This window comes from Bombina bombina, chromosome 6, assembly GCF_027579735.1.
Source record: "Bombina bombina isolate aBomBom1 chromosome 6, aBomBom1.pri, whole genome shotgun sequence".
NCBI lineage: Eukaryota > Metazoa > Chordata > Amphibia > Anura > Bombinatoridae > Bombina > Bombina bombina.
In genome coordinates, this window is record NC_069504.1 from 1059232118 (window position 1) to 1059250667 (window position 18550).

At 39.6% G+C, this 18550-nt stretch overlaps 1 protein-coding gene across 15 annotated transcripts in view; it reads right to left on the bottom strand.

Annotated features, from left to right (window-relative positions):
• The window catches only part of MICAL3 (microtubule associated monooxygenase, calponin and LIM domain containing 3), an 809998-nt gene that overhangs the window by 52596 nt on the left and 738852 nt on the right, over positions 1-18550 (bottom strand). For all 15 annotated transcript variants that reach the window (XM_053718886.1, XM_053718885.1, XM_053718900.1 and 12 more), the window contains 2 exons: positions 6142-6241; positions 1317-1390 (listed from right to left, as the gene is read on the bottom strand). In XM_053718886.1, coding sequence (XP_053574861.1) covers positions 1317-1390; positions 6142-6241 — 174 coding nt within the window. The remainder of the gene's footprint in view (positions 1-1316; positions 1391-6141; positions 6242-18550) is intronic.

Sequence of the window (18550 nt, forward strand, 5' to 3'; positions counted from 1 at the left end):
ATTATTAGAAGTTTTAAAAGACCTTTTACGTTTATTTGAAGGCGGAATAGCAGACATAGCCTTCTGTATCGCATCAGCAATATAATTTTTCATATCAACAGGGATATCATGTACATTAGATGTTGAGGGAACAACAGATACTGTACTAGCACTAATAGAAACGTTTTCTGCATGCAAAAGTTTATCATGACAACTGTTACATACTACAGCTGGAGATTTAATCTCCACTATCTTACAACAGATACACTTAGCTTTGGTAGAACTGTGTTCAGGCAGCATGGTTCCTACAGCAGCTTCTGACAGGATCAGATTGAGACATCTTGTAAAATGTAAAAGAAAATATAACATTTAAACAAAAATATCTTATTTCCACATATAGCATATAAGCCTAATTTGCCTGCAAGTTTTAAAAAGAAAAACAATACCCCAGGTAAGCCAAAAACATCCTAAAACATGATTCCCATATTGAAAGTGCCAGATTGCAAAGGGAAATACACATAGACCTGACTCATGGCAAATATAAGTAAATACATATATTTAGAACTTTATATAAATACATAAAGCGCCAACCATAGCTGAGTGTGTCTTAAATAATGATACATACTTACCGAAAGACACCCATCCACACATAGCAGATAGTCAAACCAGTACTGAAAACTATCAGCAGAGGTAATGGTATAAGAGTATATCGTCGATCTGAAAAGGGAGGTAGGAGATGAATCCCTACGACCGATAACAGAGAACCCTTGAAAAGATTTTCCATGAGAAAAAACATAAAAAATCAATAGGCAATACTTTCTTCACATCCCTCTGACAAACACTGTACTCTGAGGAATTGGGCTTCAGAATGCTTGGAAGCGCTTATCATAGAAGAAATCATAAAAATCAAACTCAAACTTACTTCACCACCTCCATAGGAGGCAAAGTTTGTAAAACTGAGTTGTGGGTGTGGTGGGAGGTGTTTTTATAGGCATTTTGAGGTTTGGGAAACTTTGCCCCTCCTGGTAGGATTGTATATAACATATGTCACTATCTCATGGACTCTTGCCAATTACATGAAAGAAAGTAGCTTCATTATTGGATTAGTGTGCATGTGTTTGTTCCAAAAATGTGCATCAATTGACCCAGTTTTATCTGATTTATGGTGAACCCGGGATCTCCTTTTTTAGTTCAAGTGCAAACCATGTTGCCCTATATGAAGTTCTATCTTGGAACAATTACTACATATAAAGTAGACCACAAAAAAGGCAAGTTAATGTTTTAAATCCAAAGTTTAGGAACATTCTGGTTCATGTGATGTTAGCAGTAACTCTTACCCTCCACTGCCATACGTTCTCGCAACTCCTGCTGTAATCTGCTCTGTCTGTCTTCCAGCTCCAGCTCTCGTGCACTGATACAATGATAGAGGCAAAATAAAAAAGTCCGAAAAAATTAGAATTTAAATAATCAACAACAAAAAATTCTATATCTTGGCCTAATTACTAGATAAAGCTTACCAGTTGAGTTCCCCACCCAAAAGGCGTTAGTTCATGTGTGCTCACGTCTGTGGAGTTACCTAGGAGTCGGCACTGATTGGCTAAAATGCAAGTCTGTCAAAAGAACTGAAATAAGGGGGCAGTCTGCAGAGGCTTAGATGCAGGGTAATTACAAAGGTAAAAAACAAAATCTATGCTTACCTGATAAATTTCTTTCTTTCCGGGCATAGAGAGTCCACGATTCATTCCAATTACTAATGGGATATTCACTCCTGGCCAGCAGGAGGCGGAAAAAAGAACCCCAGCAAAGCTGTTAAGTATCACTTCCCTTACCCATAACCCACAGTCATTCGGTCGAAGGGAACGGAAAAAAAATGAAACACAAGAATATAGAGGTGCCTGAGGTTTGTACAAAAAAACTGTCTGAATTTAAACAAGGGTTGGTCGGGGAAACTCTATGCCCGGAAATAAATACATTTATCAGGTAAGCATAAATTTAGTTTTCCTTTCAATGGTATAGAGAGTCCACGATTCATTCCAATTACTAATAGGAACCATTACCCAAGCTAGAGGACACAGAATGAAAGGGAGGGAGAACAAAATAGGCGGACCTAAACTGAAGGCACCACTGCTTGAAGAACTTCTCTCCCAAAAGAAGCCTCAGCTGAGGCAAAAGTATAAAATTTGGAAAAAGTATGAATAGAGTACCATGTGGCCGCCTTGCAAAGTTGTCCACTGAAGCTTCATTTTTGAAGATGAAACCGCTCTAGTGGAATGAGATGTAATTCTCTCAGGAGGCTGCTGTCCAGATGTCTCATAAGCTAAACAGATAACACTTCTCAACCAGAGAGAGAGTGTGGTAGAAGTGGCCTTCTGACCCCTACGCTTACCAGAGAAAACAACAAACAGGGAAGAAGACTGCCGAAAATCTTTAGTTGCTTAAAATTTTAAAGCAGGCACAACATCCAAGTTATGCAAAAGACGTTCCTTTTGGAAGGAAGGATTAGGACAAAAAAGAGGGAACAACAATTTCCTGATTAATATTGCGATCAAACACTACCTTAGGGAGAAACCCAAGCTTAGAACGAAGGACCACCTTATCAGCATGAAAAATAAGGTAAGGAGAGTCACACTGCAGAGCCGAAAGTTTGGAAACTCTGCAAGCAGAAGAAATAGCAATAAGAAACAAAACCTTTCAAGAAAGTAATTTAATGTCCACAGAATGCATTGGCTCAAACGGAGCCTGCTGTAAAACCTTAAAAACTAGGTTACGATAGGAGCAACAGGTTCAAACACAGGCCTGATTCTGACTAAGTCCTGAACAAAAGACTGAACATCTGGTAGAACCGCCAGATGTTTATGCAAAAGAATAGATAGAGCAGAAATCTGACCCTTCAGAGTACTGGCTGACAAACCTTTCTCCAGGCCCTCCTGAAGAAAAGCCAAAATTCACGGCACCTTCACTTTGTTTCAAGAAAAACCCATAGAATCACACCAATGAAAGTATTTACACTATACCCTATGGTAAATTCTGCGAGTAACCGGTTTACGAGCCTGAAGCATAGTATCTATAACTTTCTCAGAGAAGCCACGTCTAGCCAAAACTAGACGTTCAAACTCCAAGCAGTAAGCTTTAGAGAAACCAGATTTGGATGAAAAAATGGACCCTGAAGTAGAAGGTCCTTCCTCAAAAGGTAACCTCCAAGGAGGAAGAGATGACATCGTCCGTCAGAAAATACTTCATGGACAAGGAATCTAAAATTGTTCCTAGGAAACACACCCTTGTATTTGGTACAAGGAAACGCTTTCCTAGATTCACTTTCCACTTGTGGGAACGTAGAATAGACAACATCTCTGTATGAGATTTTGCTAGATGAAAAGAGGGTGCTTGAACCAAGATTTTGTCCAAGTAAGGTGCCACAGCAATGCACTGGGACCTGACCACTGCCAAAAGAGCCCCCAGAACCTTTGTGAAAATTCTGGGAGCTGTAGCAAGGCCAAAAGGAAGAGCAACAAAATGGAAATGTTTGTCCAGAAAGGCAAACCTCAGATACTGGTAATGATCCCTGTGAATGGGAACATGAAGATACGCATCATTCAGGTCTATGGTCGACATGAACTGACCCTCTTGTACCAAAGGAAGAATGGAACGAATGGTCTACATTTTGAAGGACGGAACTCTGAGAAACTGATTGAGATACTTTAGGTCCAGAATGGGACGGAAAGTGTCCTCCTTTTAGGGAACTACAAATAGATTTGAATAGAATCCTAGACTCTGTTCCTCTATAGGAACTGGAACAATCACTCCCAGGTAAGATAGATCATTTACGCAGTTTAAGAATGCCTCTAACTTTATCTGGTCCACAGATAACCTTGATAGGTGGAATCTGCCAATGGGAGGACACGGTTTGAATCCGATTCTGTAACCGTGAGATACAATATCTATTGCCCAAGGATCTGGGACATCTCGTATCCAAGCCTGCTGAAAGAAAAAGAGCCTGCCCCCCACTTGATCCAAAACAGGATCGGGGGTGTACCCTTTATGCTAATTAGAATCAGCGGAAGGATTCTTGGCTTGCTTTCCCTTATTCCAAGGCTGACTGGACCTCCAAGAAGACTGAGTGTTCCGATTTGGAAGAGGAGGAAGACATCTGTCCCTTAAAGTTACAAAAGGAATGAAAATTAGAATGCTGGCGACCCTTAGGCCTATTCTTCTTATCCTGAGGTAGGAAAGAGCCCTTTCCACCTGTAATGTCGGAAATTATTTCAGCCAAACCAGGACCAAACAAGGTTTTACCCTTATAAGGCTAAGATAAAAAGCTTGGACTTAGATGTGACATCTGCAGACCAAGACTTTAACCACAAAGCTCTGCGAGCTAAAAGAGTGAAACCAGAAATCATAGCTCCCAGCCTAAGAACCTGCATGTTGGCATCACAAATAAAGGTATTGGCTAGCTTTAGAGCCTTGATCCTATCTTGGATCTCCTCTATAGTAGTTTCTTCTAGGATAAGATTAGATAAATCATTGCACCAATAAGATTATTTAAACATGAAGAACAAAACTGCACAGGAGAAATGATCTTAGCCTCCAAACATAATAAGCATTTTTCAAATGAATCAACTTCAGTATTAGTGTCCATAATTGGGTATCAGTTCCTTATAAATAAAAAAAATAATTTAAATACCAAATTAAGTTTATTTATATGAAGCAATAAAACATAAATAAGCACCTAAAACCCTCAGCTCTTGCTGAGGTCTTACCCCTTCAGAAGTTGCTATCCCACTAGCACAGAAAAACCGGACACACCCGTAGTAAAATACCTCCTCGTTACCGGAACAGCCCAAATCCCTTTGCTACTGTAGATAGAGGAAACTGCAGCCTCCACACTCGCCGCAGCAAACTGTGATCTGAACAGAGAATTAAAAAAACGGAAGTGCCGAGGAGGTCACGTGACCGCAATCTTTTTTTTTTTTTTAATTGCGCCAAACAAAATGGCGTGAAAACCAACAGCAGCACAGCAAAAGTGATTGGGCCAATATGCTGAGCTGAAAAAACAATTGCAACAAGTAAAAATTAAAACCAATATCTGTCAAACACTTCATACACTCTCCATCTCTGAGCCCCAATAAAAAATAATGCCTCTTTTCACATAAAAGCAGTGCCCCTAAAACAGATTCAAACACTTTCCACAAGGATTTAACCCCTATAGTGCCGGTACCTTTAAACCTAGAATGGAAAGCACTTACCTGTGGATCCTGCTCTGTCAGGCAGGAGCTGTTTTCTGAGGTGTGGCAGCTTCACCATTTCTACCAGGGACCTATAGAAAAGAAACAACAGAGTAATCAACTCTGGCTTTCTATAATAGGGGTAGCAATAATGTTAGAAGTTTAAGCAAAGAGCACCTTGTCGTCTTGTAACTGCTAATAGCCACCATTACTCTTACTAAAGAGATTAACATGGACACAACATAGCCTCAATGCTTGCTTGCAGAGAAAAGTACCCATTAAAAGGATTAAAATCTTCAGACACCATCTTCACCATCCTCCCGTGATCAAGGCAAAGAGAATGACTGGGTGTTATGGGTAAGGGAAGTGATACTTAACAGCTTTGCTGGGGTGCTCTTTTTCTGCCTCCTGCTGGCCAGGAGTGAATATCCCATTAGTAATTGGAAGGAATCGTGGACTCTCTATGCCATAGGAAAGAAAGTACTGTATATTAATATAAACGTGTTGGTTATGCGAAACTGAGGAAATGGGAAATAAAGGGATTATCTTTATCTTTTTTTAAACAATAAAAATTCTGATAAAATCTAGATAATCCCTGCTTCTTTTTCTGTTTGAATCCCTTTATTACTTATTCCCCAGTTTTATATAACCAACACGGCTATATTAATATCATTTTTTTTTACCTATGTGATAACTTGTATCTAAGCCTCTGCAGACTGCTCCTAATTTCAGTTATTTTGACAAACTTCCCTTTTAGCCAATCAGTGCTGACTCATAAATAATTCCACACACAAACTAGCGCTATCTAGCTGTGAAAAACGGTCAAAATGTTAAAAGTTAATTGGCAAGTTGTTAAAAATTGCATGGCCTATCTAAATCATGAAAGTTTAATTTGGACTAGACTGTTCCTTTATTAGTTCTGGCACCTGCAACAACTCACAATATCATGAGCTCTGACTCATAACGGACCATTGCGTTCTTCTCCTGTACTAGTCGGAACCATTCCTGCATCAGTTTGGGATCATCTTTCTTGCCCATGCCTGTAACAGAAGTGCACAATTAGAAACGGAAAAGGTGGAAACACATGGAATGATGGAGGGGGGGGGGGGGGGGGAGTTGGACGTTGGGCATAACTTATGCCCAGAGTCATTTGAGAAGGTGGCGTAGAAAGTATAGACACACCAGGGATACAGAAATAGATGCACTAAAACAGCACAACTTAATCCTACAGAAGGGTAGAAGAATTTGTGCTAATTATAGGGGGGTACTTAAAGGGGACAGTAAAGTCAAAATAAAGCTTTTATGATTCAGATAGAGCATGCAGTTTCAAACAACTTTCCAATTTACTTCTGTTATCAATTTTGCTTTGTTCTCTTTGTATCTTTTATTAAAGAGCAAAACTGGTTAGGCTCATAAGAGCTCAGGAGTGTGCACGTGTCTTTAGTACTCTACGTAGCAGTGTTTTGCAACATTGCATAACAAAGAAAAAATAATGCTACAGAACACTGCTGCAATGGAGTACTAAAGAAATGTGCACACTCCTGAGGCTCTTATGAGCCTACCTAGTTTTACTCTAGGAAAGTCGTTTAAAATTGAATGTTCTATCTGAATAATGAAAGTGTAATTTTGACTTCACTGTCCCTTTAATGAGAATTCATACATTTTAATGGAAATTGGTAGGTAGCGATATGTAATGTTTCTAATGTAAATATCCTATTTGTAAACTCTTCACCTATTCATCCCTGTGACTATTTCTCCAGATAATCTGTTTATACAATACCTTATTAGGCTCCACATAACCCCTAAGACCTGTCTCTGTGCTACTAAATCATTATACATATCCTCTCCATATAACTCAATATAAATTCTCTATAGTTTTACCGCTTCACATAGTTTTCATGAATATTACTAACACCTGTATTTACATTTTTACAAACCGTTGTTTACAAATATGAACTTTATTTATACCATTTTTAAAATGACAATAAACAAGGCTGTTTTCCCATGATGTGTCCTGAGAATATTTTCCTTTCTGTTTTCATTTCAGCACAGTGTCAGCAGACCTGGAAATAGCATGCAACCCGTTGGTAGGAGATGGATCACATTAATTAGTATTAAACTATTAACTATCCGCAAATCTTCAGGATGGCTTGGTCCAATCCAACGTTCATATTTAAGCAACACTAGATATGCATTTATTTGGAAAAGGGCAAAACTAAACTAAAATAATAAAAAATAGAAGCATTACAAAATATACAAAATATGAGAAACGTTTTTGGATTTTGGATGCAAATAAAATATTAAGTAATTTCTTATTAAAGGGACATTAAACACTCTAATTGATGATGGAGCATACAATTTTAAACAACATTCCAATCTACTTCTATTATCTAATTTGCTTAATTTTTTAGCTATATTGTTTTGAAGAAATAGCAATGCACATGGGTGAGCCAATCACACGTGTCATCCATGTGCAACCCCCAATCAGCAGCTACTGAATCTATCTAGATATGCTTTTCAGCAAGGGATATCAAGAGAATGAAGCACATTAGATAATAGAAGTAAATGAGAAAGTTGTTTAAAATGGCACTCTCTTTCTAAATCATAAAAGAAAAAAAAGTGGGTTTCAAGTCTTTTTAATAACCAAGTCATTTTACACTGTTTTATATTAAAGGGACATGAAACCCCAAATTTTTCTTTCAGTATTTAGATAGAAAATACAATTTAAAAAAAAGTTTCCAATTTACTTCTATTATCAAATTTGCTTTGTTATCATGTTATTCTTTGTTGAAAAAATATCTAGAGCGTGCACGTCTTGAGCACTACATGACAGGAAATAGTGCTGCCATCTAGTGCTCGTTCTCATGTATAACATTGTTGCTAAACTGCTGCCATATAGTACTGCAGACACGTGAACGCTCCAGAACTTACCTTCCTGCTTTTCAACAAAGGATAACAAGAAAACAACATTTTTTTAATAAAATAAGTACATTGGAAAGTTGTTAAAAATTGTATGTTGTAGCTGAATCATGAAAGAAAATTTGGAGGTTTTATGTCCCTTTAAGTTTTTTTTATGAACTGGACGTACCACTCCTGAAAATATGAGGTTAGTTATGGGAAAACGGATCACAACAGGGGGTAACTGAACTTAAAGGGCCATAATACCCAAATGTTTAAACACTTGAAAGTGATGCAGCATAGCTGTAAAAAGCTGAATAGAAAATATCACCTGAACATCTCTATGTAAAAAAGAAAGATATTTTACCTCAAAAGTTCCTCAGTAGCCACCTCCCATTGTAAAGGATTTTAGTGTGTCTTAGGGGATGAGCCTCGTGAACTCTCATATTATTTCACCAATCAGGTAAAGGAAGTTTACAATGAAATCTCATGAGAGTTAAGTCAAATCTCATGAGATCACAGTAAGAGTTCATGACCTCAGCACTGCTGATGCTGATTGGCTGCTGTTCATTTCTTCATTTTTTTTTTATTTTTACCTGCAGCTGGGAGCAGCTGAGTATAACTTTTTACAAAGAACTTACTCTGCTGAGCTGAGGAGATTGAGGTAAAATATCTTCCTTTTTTACATAGAGATGCTCAGGTGATATTTTCCTGTCAGCTTTTTACAGTTATACTGCATCAGTTTCAAGTGATTTAGCATATGAGTATTATGTCCCTTTAAATGAGCAAAAACAAATGATGTTAATATGTAAATAAAATACACAGCTTTATTGTAACACAAAAAAAATACAAAGGAGGAGGAGATTTTTACAGACACTTGAGCTGACAGAGAACATACAACTGATATCACATTGATCATGCAAACGCTCATGCTCGGGCAATAACTGCACGTGCATGCAAGCAAGACAGACGTGTACACAACATGTCCTCTAGAAAGAAAGCTCACTCTTCCATCTCCTGATAGCTTGGTGCTGTTTAGGTTATGATACCTTTTAACAGAGAATCTCCAGCTACTTAGATTCTAGTTAAAGGGATGTAAAACAGTCTGTTTCAGTGTTGTAATAGAAAACCTAAGCAGTGTGCTATACTTACTACAAATGATTGCAATATGTAATAATTATCCTTTTAAAGGGATTTTTTAACTTATTTTGTGCAGGGTCCATTACTTCCTCTCACAGCTCTACAAGGCTGCTGGGTTCACTACAGGAAGGCATATAAAGCTTGATGGCATACATCTTCTAAAGCAACTTGAGCAGGCTTACTATTTAGTGAATGCTAGAGAAACAGGAAGAACATTTCTTGTCCATGTTTAAAACAGGACAGAATGTAACTTAAAGGGACATGAAACCCAACATTTTCTTTTGTGATTCAGATAGAGAATACAATTTTAAACAACATTCCAATTTACTTCTATTATCTATTTTGCTTCATTCTTTAGATATCCTTTATTGAAGAAATAGCAATGCACATGGGTGAGGCAATCACACAAAGCAAATGTGAGCAGCCACCAATAAGCAGCTACTGAGTCTATTTAGATATGGTTTACACAATGGGTTTTAAGAGAATAAAGCAAATTCTAAACCCTGAAAGAAAAAAATGTGGGTTTCATGTCTCTAACTTCTCAGAATTTCAACTTCCTCATGGCAGTGGTTACACTGAAAAAACCCATAATTTATGTAAGAACTTACCTGATAAATTCCTTTCTTTCATATTAGCAAGAGTCCATGAGCTAGTGACGTATGGGATATACATTCCTACCAGGAGGGGCAAAGTTTCCCAAACCTTAAAATGCCTATAAATACACCCCTCACCACACCCACAATTCAGTTTAACGAATAGCCAAGAGGTGGGGTGAAAAAGGAGCGAAAGCATCAAAAAATAAGGAATTGGAATAATTGTGCTTTATACAAAAAAATTATAACCACCACAAAAAAGGGTGGGCCTCATGGACTCTTGCTATTATGAAAGAAATGAATTTATCAGGTAAGTTCTTACATAAATTATGTTTTCTTTCATGTAATTAGCTAGAGTCCATGAGCTAGTGACGTATGGGATAGCAGATACCCAAGATGTGGAACTTCCACGCAAGAGTCACTAGAGAGGGAGGGATAAAATAAAGACAGCCAATTCCGCTGAAAAAATAATCCACAACCCAAATCAAAAGTTTTAATCTTATAATGAAAAAAACTGAAATTATAAGCAGACGAATCAAACAGAAACAGCTGCCTGAAGTACTTTTCTACCAAAAACTGCTTCAGAAGAAGAAAACACATCAAAATGGTAGAATTTAGTAAAAGTATGCAAAGAAGACCAAGTTGCTGCTTTGCAAATCTGATCAACAGAAGCTTCATTCCTAAAAGCCCAGGAAGTAGAGACTGACCTAGTAGAATGAGCCGTAATTCTTTGAGGCGGGGACTTACCCGACTCTACATAAGCATGATGAATCAAAGACTTTAACCAAGACGCCAAAGAAATGGCAGAAGCCTTCTGACCTTTCCTGGAACCAGAAAAGATAACAAATAGACTAGAAGTCTTTCTAAAATCTTTAGTAGCTTCAACATAATATTTTAAAGCTCTAACTACATCCAAAGAATGTAACGACCTTTCCTTAGTATTCTTAGGATTAGGACATAATGAAGGGACAACAATTTCTCTACTAATGTTGTTAGAATTCAGAACCTTAGGCAAAAATTGAAATGAAGTCCGCAACACCGCCTTATCCTGATGAAAAATCAGAAAAGGAGATTCACAAGAAAGAGCAGATAACTCAGAAACTCTTCTAGCAGAAGAGATAGCCAAAAGGAACAATACTTTCCAGGAAAGTAATTTAATGTCCAGAGAATGCATAGGCTCAAATGGAGGAGCCTGTAAAGCTGACAAAACCAAATTAAGACTCCAAGGAGGAGAGATTGGCTTAATAACAGGTTTGATACGGACCAAAGCCTGTACAAAACAACGAATATCAGGAAGATGAGCAATCTTTCTGTGAAAAAGAACAGAAAGAGCAGATATTTGGCCTTTCAAGGAATTTGCAGACAAACCTTTATCCAAACCATCCTGAAGAAATTGTAAAATTCTAGGAATTCTGAAAGAATGCCAGGAGAATTTATGAGAAGAACACCAAGAGATGTAAGTCTTCCAAACCCGATAATAAATCTTTCTAGAGACAGATTTTCGAGCCTTTAACATAGTATTAATCACTGAGTCAGAGAAACATCTGTGACTAAGAATTAAGCGTTCAATTTCCATACATTCAAATTTAATAATTTGAGATCCTGATGGAAAAAAGGGCCTTGAGATAGAAGGTCTGGCCTTAACGGAAGTGTCCAAGGTTGGCAACTGGCCATCCGAATGAGATCCGCAAACCAAAACCTGTGAGGCCATGCTGGAGCCACCAGCAGTACACATGAGCGCTCCATTAGAATTTTGGAGATTACTTTCGGAAGAAGAACTAGAGGCGGAAAGATATAGGCAGGATGATAATTCCAAGGAATTGACAACGCATCCACTGCTTCCGCCTGAGGATCCCGGGATCTGGATAGATACCTGGGGAGTTTCTTGTTCAAATGAGAGGCCATCAGATCTATTTCTGGAAGACCCCAGATTTGCACAATCTGAAGAAAAAACCTCTGGATGAAGAGACCATACGCCCGGATGTAACATCTGGCGACTGAGATAATCCGCTTCTCAATTGTCTACACCTGGGATGTGAACCGCAGAAATTAGACAGCTGGATTCCGCCCATACAAGTATCCGAGATACTTCTTTCATAGCTTGAGGACTGTGAGTCCCACCTTGATGATTGACATATGTCACAGTCGTGACATTGTCTGTTTGAAAACAAATAAACTATTCTCTCTTTAGAAGAGGCCAGAACTGAAGAGCTCTGAAAATCGCACGGAGTTCTAAAATGTTGATTGGTAATCTCGCCTCCTGAGATTCCCAAACCCCCTGCGCGGTCAGAGATCCCCATACAGCTCCCTAACCTGAAAGACTCGCATCTGTTGAGATCACAGTCCAGGTTGGACGAACAAAAGAGGCCCCTTGAAATAAACAATGGTGATCCATCAACCAAGTTAGAGATGATCGAACATTGGGATTTAAGGATATTATTTGTGATATCCTTGTAAAATCCCTGCACCACTGGTTCAGCATACAAAGCTGAAGTGGTCTCGTGTGAAAACGAGCAAAAGGGATCGCGTCCGAAGCAGCAGTCATGAGACCTAAAATCTCCATGCATAAAGCTACCGAAGGGAACAATTGAGACTGAAGGTTTCGACAGGCTGAAAGCAATTTCAGACGTCTCTTTTCTGTCAGAGACAAAGTCATGGACACTGAATCTATTTGGAAACCTAAAAAGGTTACTCTTGTCTGAGGAATCAAAGAACTTTTTGGTAAATTGATCCTCCAACCATGTCTTTGAAGAAACAACACAAGTTGATTCGTGTAAGATCCTGCAGAATGTAAAGACTGAGCAAGTACCAAGATATCGTCCAAATAAGGAAATACCGCAATACCCTGTTCTCTGATTACAGAGAGAAGGGCACCTAGAACCTTCGAAAAGATCCTTGGCGCAGTTGCTAGACCAAATGGAAGAGCAATAAACTGGTAATGCTTGTCTAGAAAAGAGAATCTCAGAAACTGATAGTGATCTGAGTGAATTGGGATATGCAGGTATGCATCCTGTAAGTCTATTGTAGACATATAATGCCCTTGCTGAACAAAAGGCAGAATAGTTCTTATAGTCACCATTTTGAATGTTGGTATCCTTACATAACGATTCAATATTTTTAGATCTAGAACTGGTCTGAAAGAATTCTCTTTCTTTGGCACAATGAATAGATTTGAATAAAACCCCAGACCCCGTTCCAGAACTGGAACTGGCATAATTACCCCAGCTAACTCTAGGTCTGAAACACATTTCAGAAATGCCTGAACCTTCACTGGATTTACTGGAATGCGTGAGAGAAAAAATCTTCTCACAGGTGGCCTTACCTTGAAACCTATTCTGTATCCTTGTGAAACAATGTTCTGAATCCAAAGATTGTGAATCGAACTGATCCAAACGTCTTTGAAAAATCGTAACCTGCCCCCTACCAGCTGCGCTGGAATGAGGGCCGCACCTTCATGTGGATTTAGGAACAGGTTTTGACTTTCTGGAAGGCTTGGACTTATTCCAGACTGGATTAGGTTTCCAACCGGAAACCGTTCCTTTAGGAGAAGGGTCGGGCTTCTGCTCTCTATTTTGACAAAAGGCCCTAAAATTACCTTTAGATTTTTTGCCCTGGGGCAAAAAAGCTCCCTTCCCTCCAGTAACAGTTGAAATTATAGAATCCAACTGAGAACCAAACAACTTATTACCTTGGAAAGAGAAAGAAAGCAAAGTTGACTTAGAAGTCATATCTACATTCCAAGATTTAAGCCACAAAGCTCTACTAGCTAAAATAGCTAAAGACATATACCGGACATCAACTCTAATGATATAAAAAATGGCATCACAGACAAAGTTATTAGCATGTTTAAGAAGTTTAACAATGCTATATGCATTATGATCTGTCACTTGTTGCGCTAAAGCCTCCAACCAAAAAGTTGAAGCTGCAGCAACATCAGCCAAAGATATAGCAGGTCTAAGTAAATTACCCGAACATAAATAAGCTTTTCTTAAAAAAGATTCAATCTTCCTATCTAAAGGATCTTTAAACGAAGTGCTATCTGCCGTAGGAATAGCAGTATGTTTAGCAAGGGTAGAGATAGCCCCATCGACTTTAGGGATTTTATCCCAAAACTCCAATCTATCAGATGGCACAGGGTACAATTTTTTAAACCTTGGAGAAGGAGTAAATGAAGTACCCAAACTATCTTATTCCCTAGCAATCACATCTGAGATAGCATCAGGAACTGGAAAAACTTCCGGAATTAATACATGAGGCTTATAAACCGAATTTAAACGTTTAGCAGTTTTAGTATCAGGAGGACTGGATTCCTCCATATCTAAAGCAATCAAAACTTCTTTTAGTAATGAACGAATAAACTCCATTTTAAATAAATATGAGGATTTATCAGAATCAATATCTGTAGTAGAATCTTCTGAACCAGAAAAAACCTCATCAGAATCAGATAAGTTAGAATGATGATGGTCACCTAAAAATTCATCTGAAATGTGAGAAGTCTTGAAAGACCTTTTACGTTTACTGGAAGGAGGAATAACAAACAGAGCCTACTTAATAGAATTAGAAACAAATTCTTTTACATTAACAGGAACATCCTGAACATTAGATGTTGAAGGAACAGCAACAGGTAAAGGTTTATTACTAATGGAGACACAATCAGCATTGGAAAGTTTATCATGACAACTTTCACAAACTACAGCTGGAGGAACAGTTACCACAAGTTTACAACATATGCACTTAACTTTAGTAGAACCAGCATCAGGCAGCGTCTGTTCATTAGTAGATTTTGATCCAGGGTCGGGATGAGACATCTTGCAATATGTAATAGAAAAAACAACATATAAAGCAAAATTATCAAATTCCTTAAATGACAGTTTCAGGAATGGGAAAGAATGCAAAAATAATAAGCTTCTAGCAACCAGAAGCAATGAAGAGAAATGTTTAAATAATGAGAATAAAAAAAGACGCACACATTTAATTTTGCCGCAAAAAAATGTCTGGATACGCATGTGAAACAGAATACAACTTCCGGTAAAATTACCTCGCCGGAAGTGACGAAATTTTAGCGCCAAAAAAAAAATGCGCCAAAAAAAGACGAAATAAAAAACAGAATTTATGCTTACCTGATAAATTACTTTCTCCAACGGTGTGTCCGGTCCACGGCGTCATCCTTACTTGTGGGATATTCTCTTCCCCAACAGGAAATGGCAAAGAGCCCAGCAAAGCTGGTCACATGATCCCCCCTAGGCTCCGCCTTCCCCAGTCATTCGACCGACGTAAAGGAGGAATATGCATAGGAGAAATCATATGATACCGTGGTGACTGTAGTTAGAGAAAATAATTCATCAGACCTGATTAAAAAACCAGGGCGGGCCGTGGACCGGACACACCGTTGGAGAAAGTAATTTATCAGGTAAGCATAAATTCTGTTTTCTCCAACATAGGTGTGTCCGGTCCACGGCGTCATCCTTACTTGTGGGAACCAATACCAAAGCTTTAGGACACGGATGATGGGAGGGAACAAATCAGGTCGCCTAGATGGAAGGTACCACGGCTTGCAAAACCTTTCTCCCAAAAATAGCCTCAGATGAAGCAAAAGTATCAAATTTGTAGAATTTGGCAAAAGTGTGCAGTGAAGACCAAGTCACTGCCTTACATATCTGATCAACAGAAGCCTCGTTCTTGAAGGCCCATGTGGAAGCCACAGCCCTAGTGGAGTGAGCTGTGATTCTTTCAGGAGGCTGCCGTCCGGCAGTCTCATAAGCCAATCGGATAATGCTTTTAAGCCAGAAAGAGAGAGAGGTAGAAGTTGCTTTTTGACCTCTCCTTTTACCAGAATAAACAACAAACAAAGAAGATGTTTGTCTGAAATCCTTAGTAGCTGCTAAGTAAAATTTGAGAGCACGAACTACATCCAAGTTGTGCAATAAACGTTCCTTCTTTGAAACTGGATTAGGACACAAAGAAGGCACGACTATCTCCTGGTTAATATTTTTGTTAGAAACAACTTTCGGAAGAAAACCAGGTTTAGTACGCAAAACCACCTTATCTGCATGGAACACCAGATATGGAGGAGAACACTGCAGAGCAGATAACTCTGAAACTCTTCTTGCAGAAGAAATTGCAACCAAAAACAAAACTTTCCAAGATAATAACTTTATATCAACGGAATGTAGGGGTTCAAACGGAATCCCCTGAAGAACTGAAAGAACTAGATTGAGACTCCAGGGAGGAGTCAAATTTTTGTAAACAGGCTTGATTCTGACCAGAGCCTGAACAAAAGCTTGAACGTCTGGCACAGCCGCCAGCTTTTTATGAAGTAAAACAGATAAAGCAGAAATCTGTCCCTTCAAAGAACTTGCAGATAATCCTTTCTCCAAACCTTCTTGAAGAAAGGATAGAATCCTAGGGATTTTTATCTTGTTCCATGGGAATCCTTTAGATTCACACCAACAGATATATCTTTTCCATATTTTATGGTAGATTTTTCTAGTTACAGGCTTTCTAGCCTGAACAAGAGTATCAATGACAGAATCTGAGAACCCTCGCTTTGATAAAATCAAGCGTTCAATCTCCAAGCAGTCAGTTGGAGTGAGGCCAGATTCGGATGTTCGAACGGACCTTGAACAAGAAGGTCCTGTCTCAGAGGTAGCTTCCATGGTGGAGCTGATGACATATTCACCAGGTCTGCATACCAAGTCCTGCGTGGCCACGCAGGAGCTATCAAGATCACCGATACCCTCTCCTGTTTGATCCTGGCTACCAGCCTGGGAATGAGAGGAAACGGTGGGAACACATAAGCTAGGTTGAAGCTCCAAGGTGCTACTAGTGCATCCACTAGAGTCGCCTTGGGATCCCTGGATCTGGACCCGTAGTAAGGAACCTTGAAGTTCTGGCGAGAAGCCATCAGATCCATGTCTGGGATGCCCCATAATTGAATTATTTGGGCAAAGATTTCCGGATGGAGTTCCCACTCCCCCGGATGAAATGTCTGACGACTCAGAAAATCCGCTTCCCAATTTTCCACTCCTGGGATGTGGATTGCAGACAAGTGGCAGGAGTGAGTCTCCGCCCATTGAATTATCTTGGTCACTTCTTCCATCGCCAGGGAACTCCTTGTTCCCCCCTGATGGTTGATATACGCAACAGTCGTCATGTTGTCTGATTGAAACCTTATGAATTTGGCCTTTGCTAGCTGAGGCCAAGCCTTGAGAGCATTGAATATCGCTCTTAGTTCCAGAATGTTTATCGGTAGAAGAGATTCTTCCCGAGACCAAAGACCCTGAGTTTTCAGGGGTTCCCAGACCGCGCCCCAGCCCACCAGACTGGCGTCGGTCGTGACAATGACCCACTCTGGTCTGCGGAAGCTCATCCCTTGTGACAGGTTGTCCAGGGTCAGCCACCAACGGAGTGAATCTCTGGTCCTCTGATCTACTTGAATCGTTGGAGACAAGTCTGTATAATCCCCATTCCACTGTCTGAGCATGCACAGTTGTAATGGTCTTAGATGAATTCGCGCAAAAGGAACTATGTCCATTGCCGCAACCATCAAACCTATTACTTCCATGCACTGCGCTATGGAAGGAAGAAGAACAGAATGAAGTACTTGACAAGAGTTTAGAAGTTTTGATTTTCTGGCTTCTGTCAGAAAAATCCTCATTTCTAAGGAGTCTATTATTGTTCCCAAGAAGGGGACTCTTGTTGACGGAGATAGAGAACTTTTCTCTACGTTCACCTTCCACCCGTGAGATCTGAGAAAGGCTAGGACAATGTCCGTATGAGCCTTTGCTTGTGGCAGGGACGACGCTTGAATCAGAATGTCGTCCAAGTAAGGTACTACTGCAATGCCCCTCGGTCGTAGCACCGCTAGAAGGGACCCTAGTACCTTTGTGAAAATTCTTGGGGCAGTGGCTAATCCGAATGGAAGTGCCACAAACTGGTAATGTTTGTCCAGAAAGGCAAACCTTAGGAACTGATGATGTTCCTTGTGGATAGGAATATGTAGATACGCATCCTTTAAATCCACCGTGGTCATGAATTGACCTTCCTGGATGGTAGGAAGAATTGTTCGAATGGTTTCCATTTTGAACGATGGAACCCTGAGAAATTTGTTTAATATCTTGAGATCCAAGATTGGTCTGAATGTTCCCTCTTTTTTGGGAACTATGAACAGATTGGAGTAGAACCCCATCCCTTGTTCCTTTAATGGAACAGGATGAATCACTCCCGTTTTTAACAGGTCTTCTACACAATGTAAGAATGCCTGTTTTTTTATGAGGTCTGAAGACAATTGAGACCTGTGGAACCTTCCCCTTGGGGGTAGCTCCTTGAATTCCAGAAGATAACCTTGGGAGACTATTTCTAGGGCCCAAGGATCCAGAACATCTCTTGCCCACGCCTGAGCGAAGAGAGAAAGTCTGCCCCCCACCAGATCCGGTCCCGGATCGGGGGCCAACATCTCATGCTGTCTTTGTAGCAGTAGCAGGTTTCTTGGCCTGCTTACCTTTGTTCCAGCCTTGCATTGGCCTCCAGGCTGGCTTGGCCTGAGACGTATTACCCTCTTGCTTAGAGGGTGTAGAACTTGAAGCTGGTCCGTTTCTACGAAAGGGACGAAAATTAGGCTTATTTTTAGCCTTGAAAGACCTATCCTGAGGAAGGGCATGGCCCTTTCCCCCAGTGATATCTGAAATAATCTCTTTCAAGTCAGGGCCAAACAGCGTT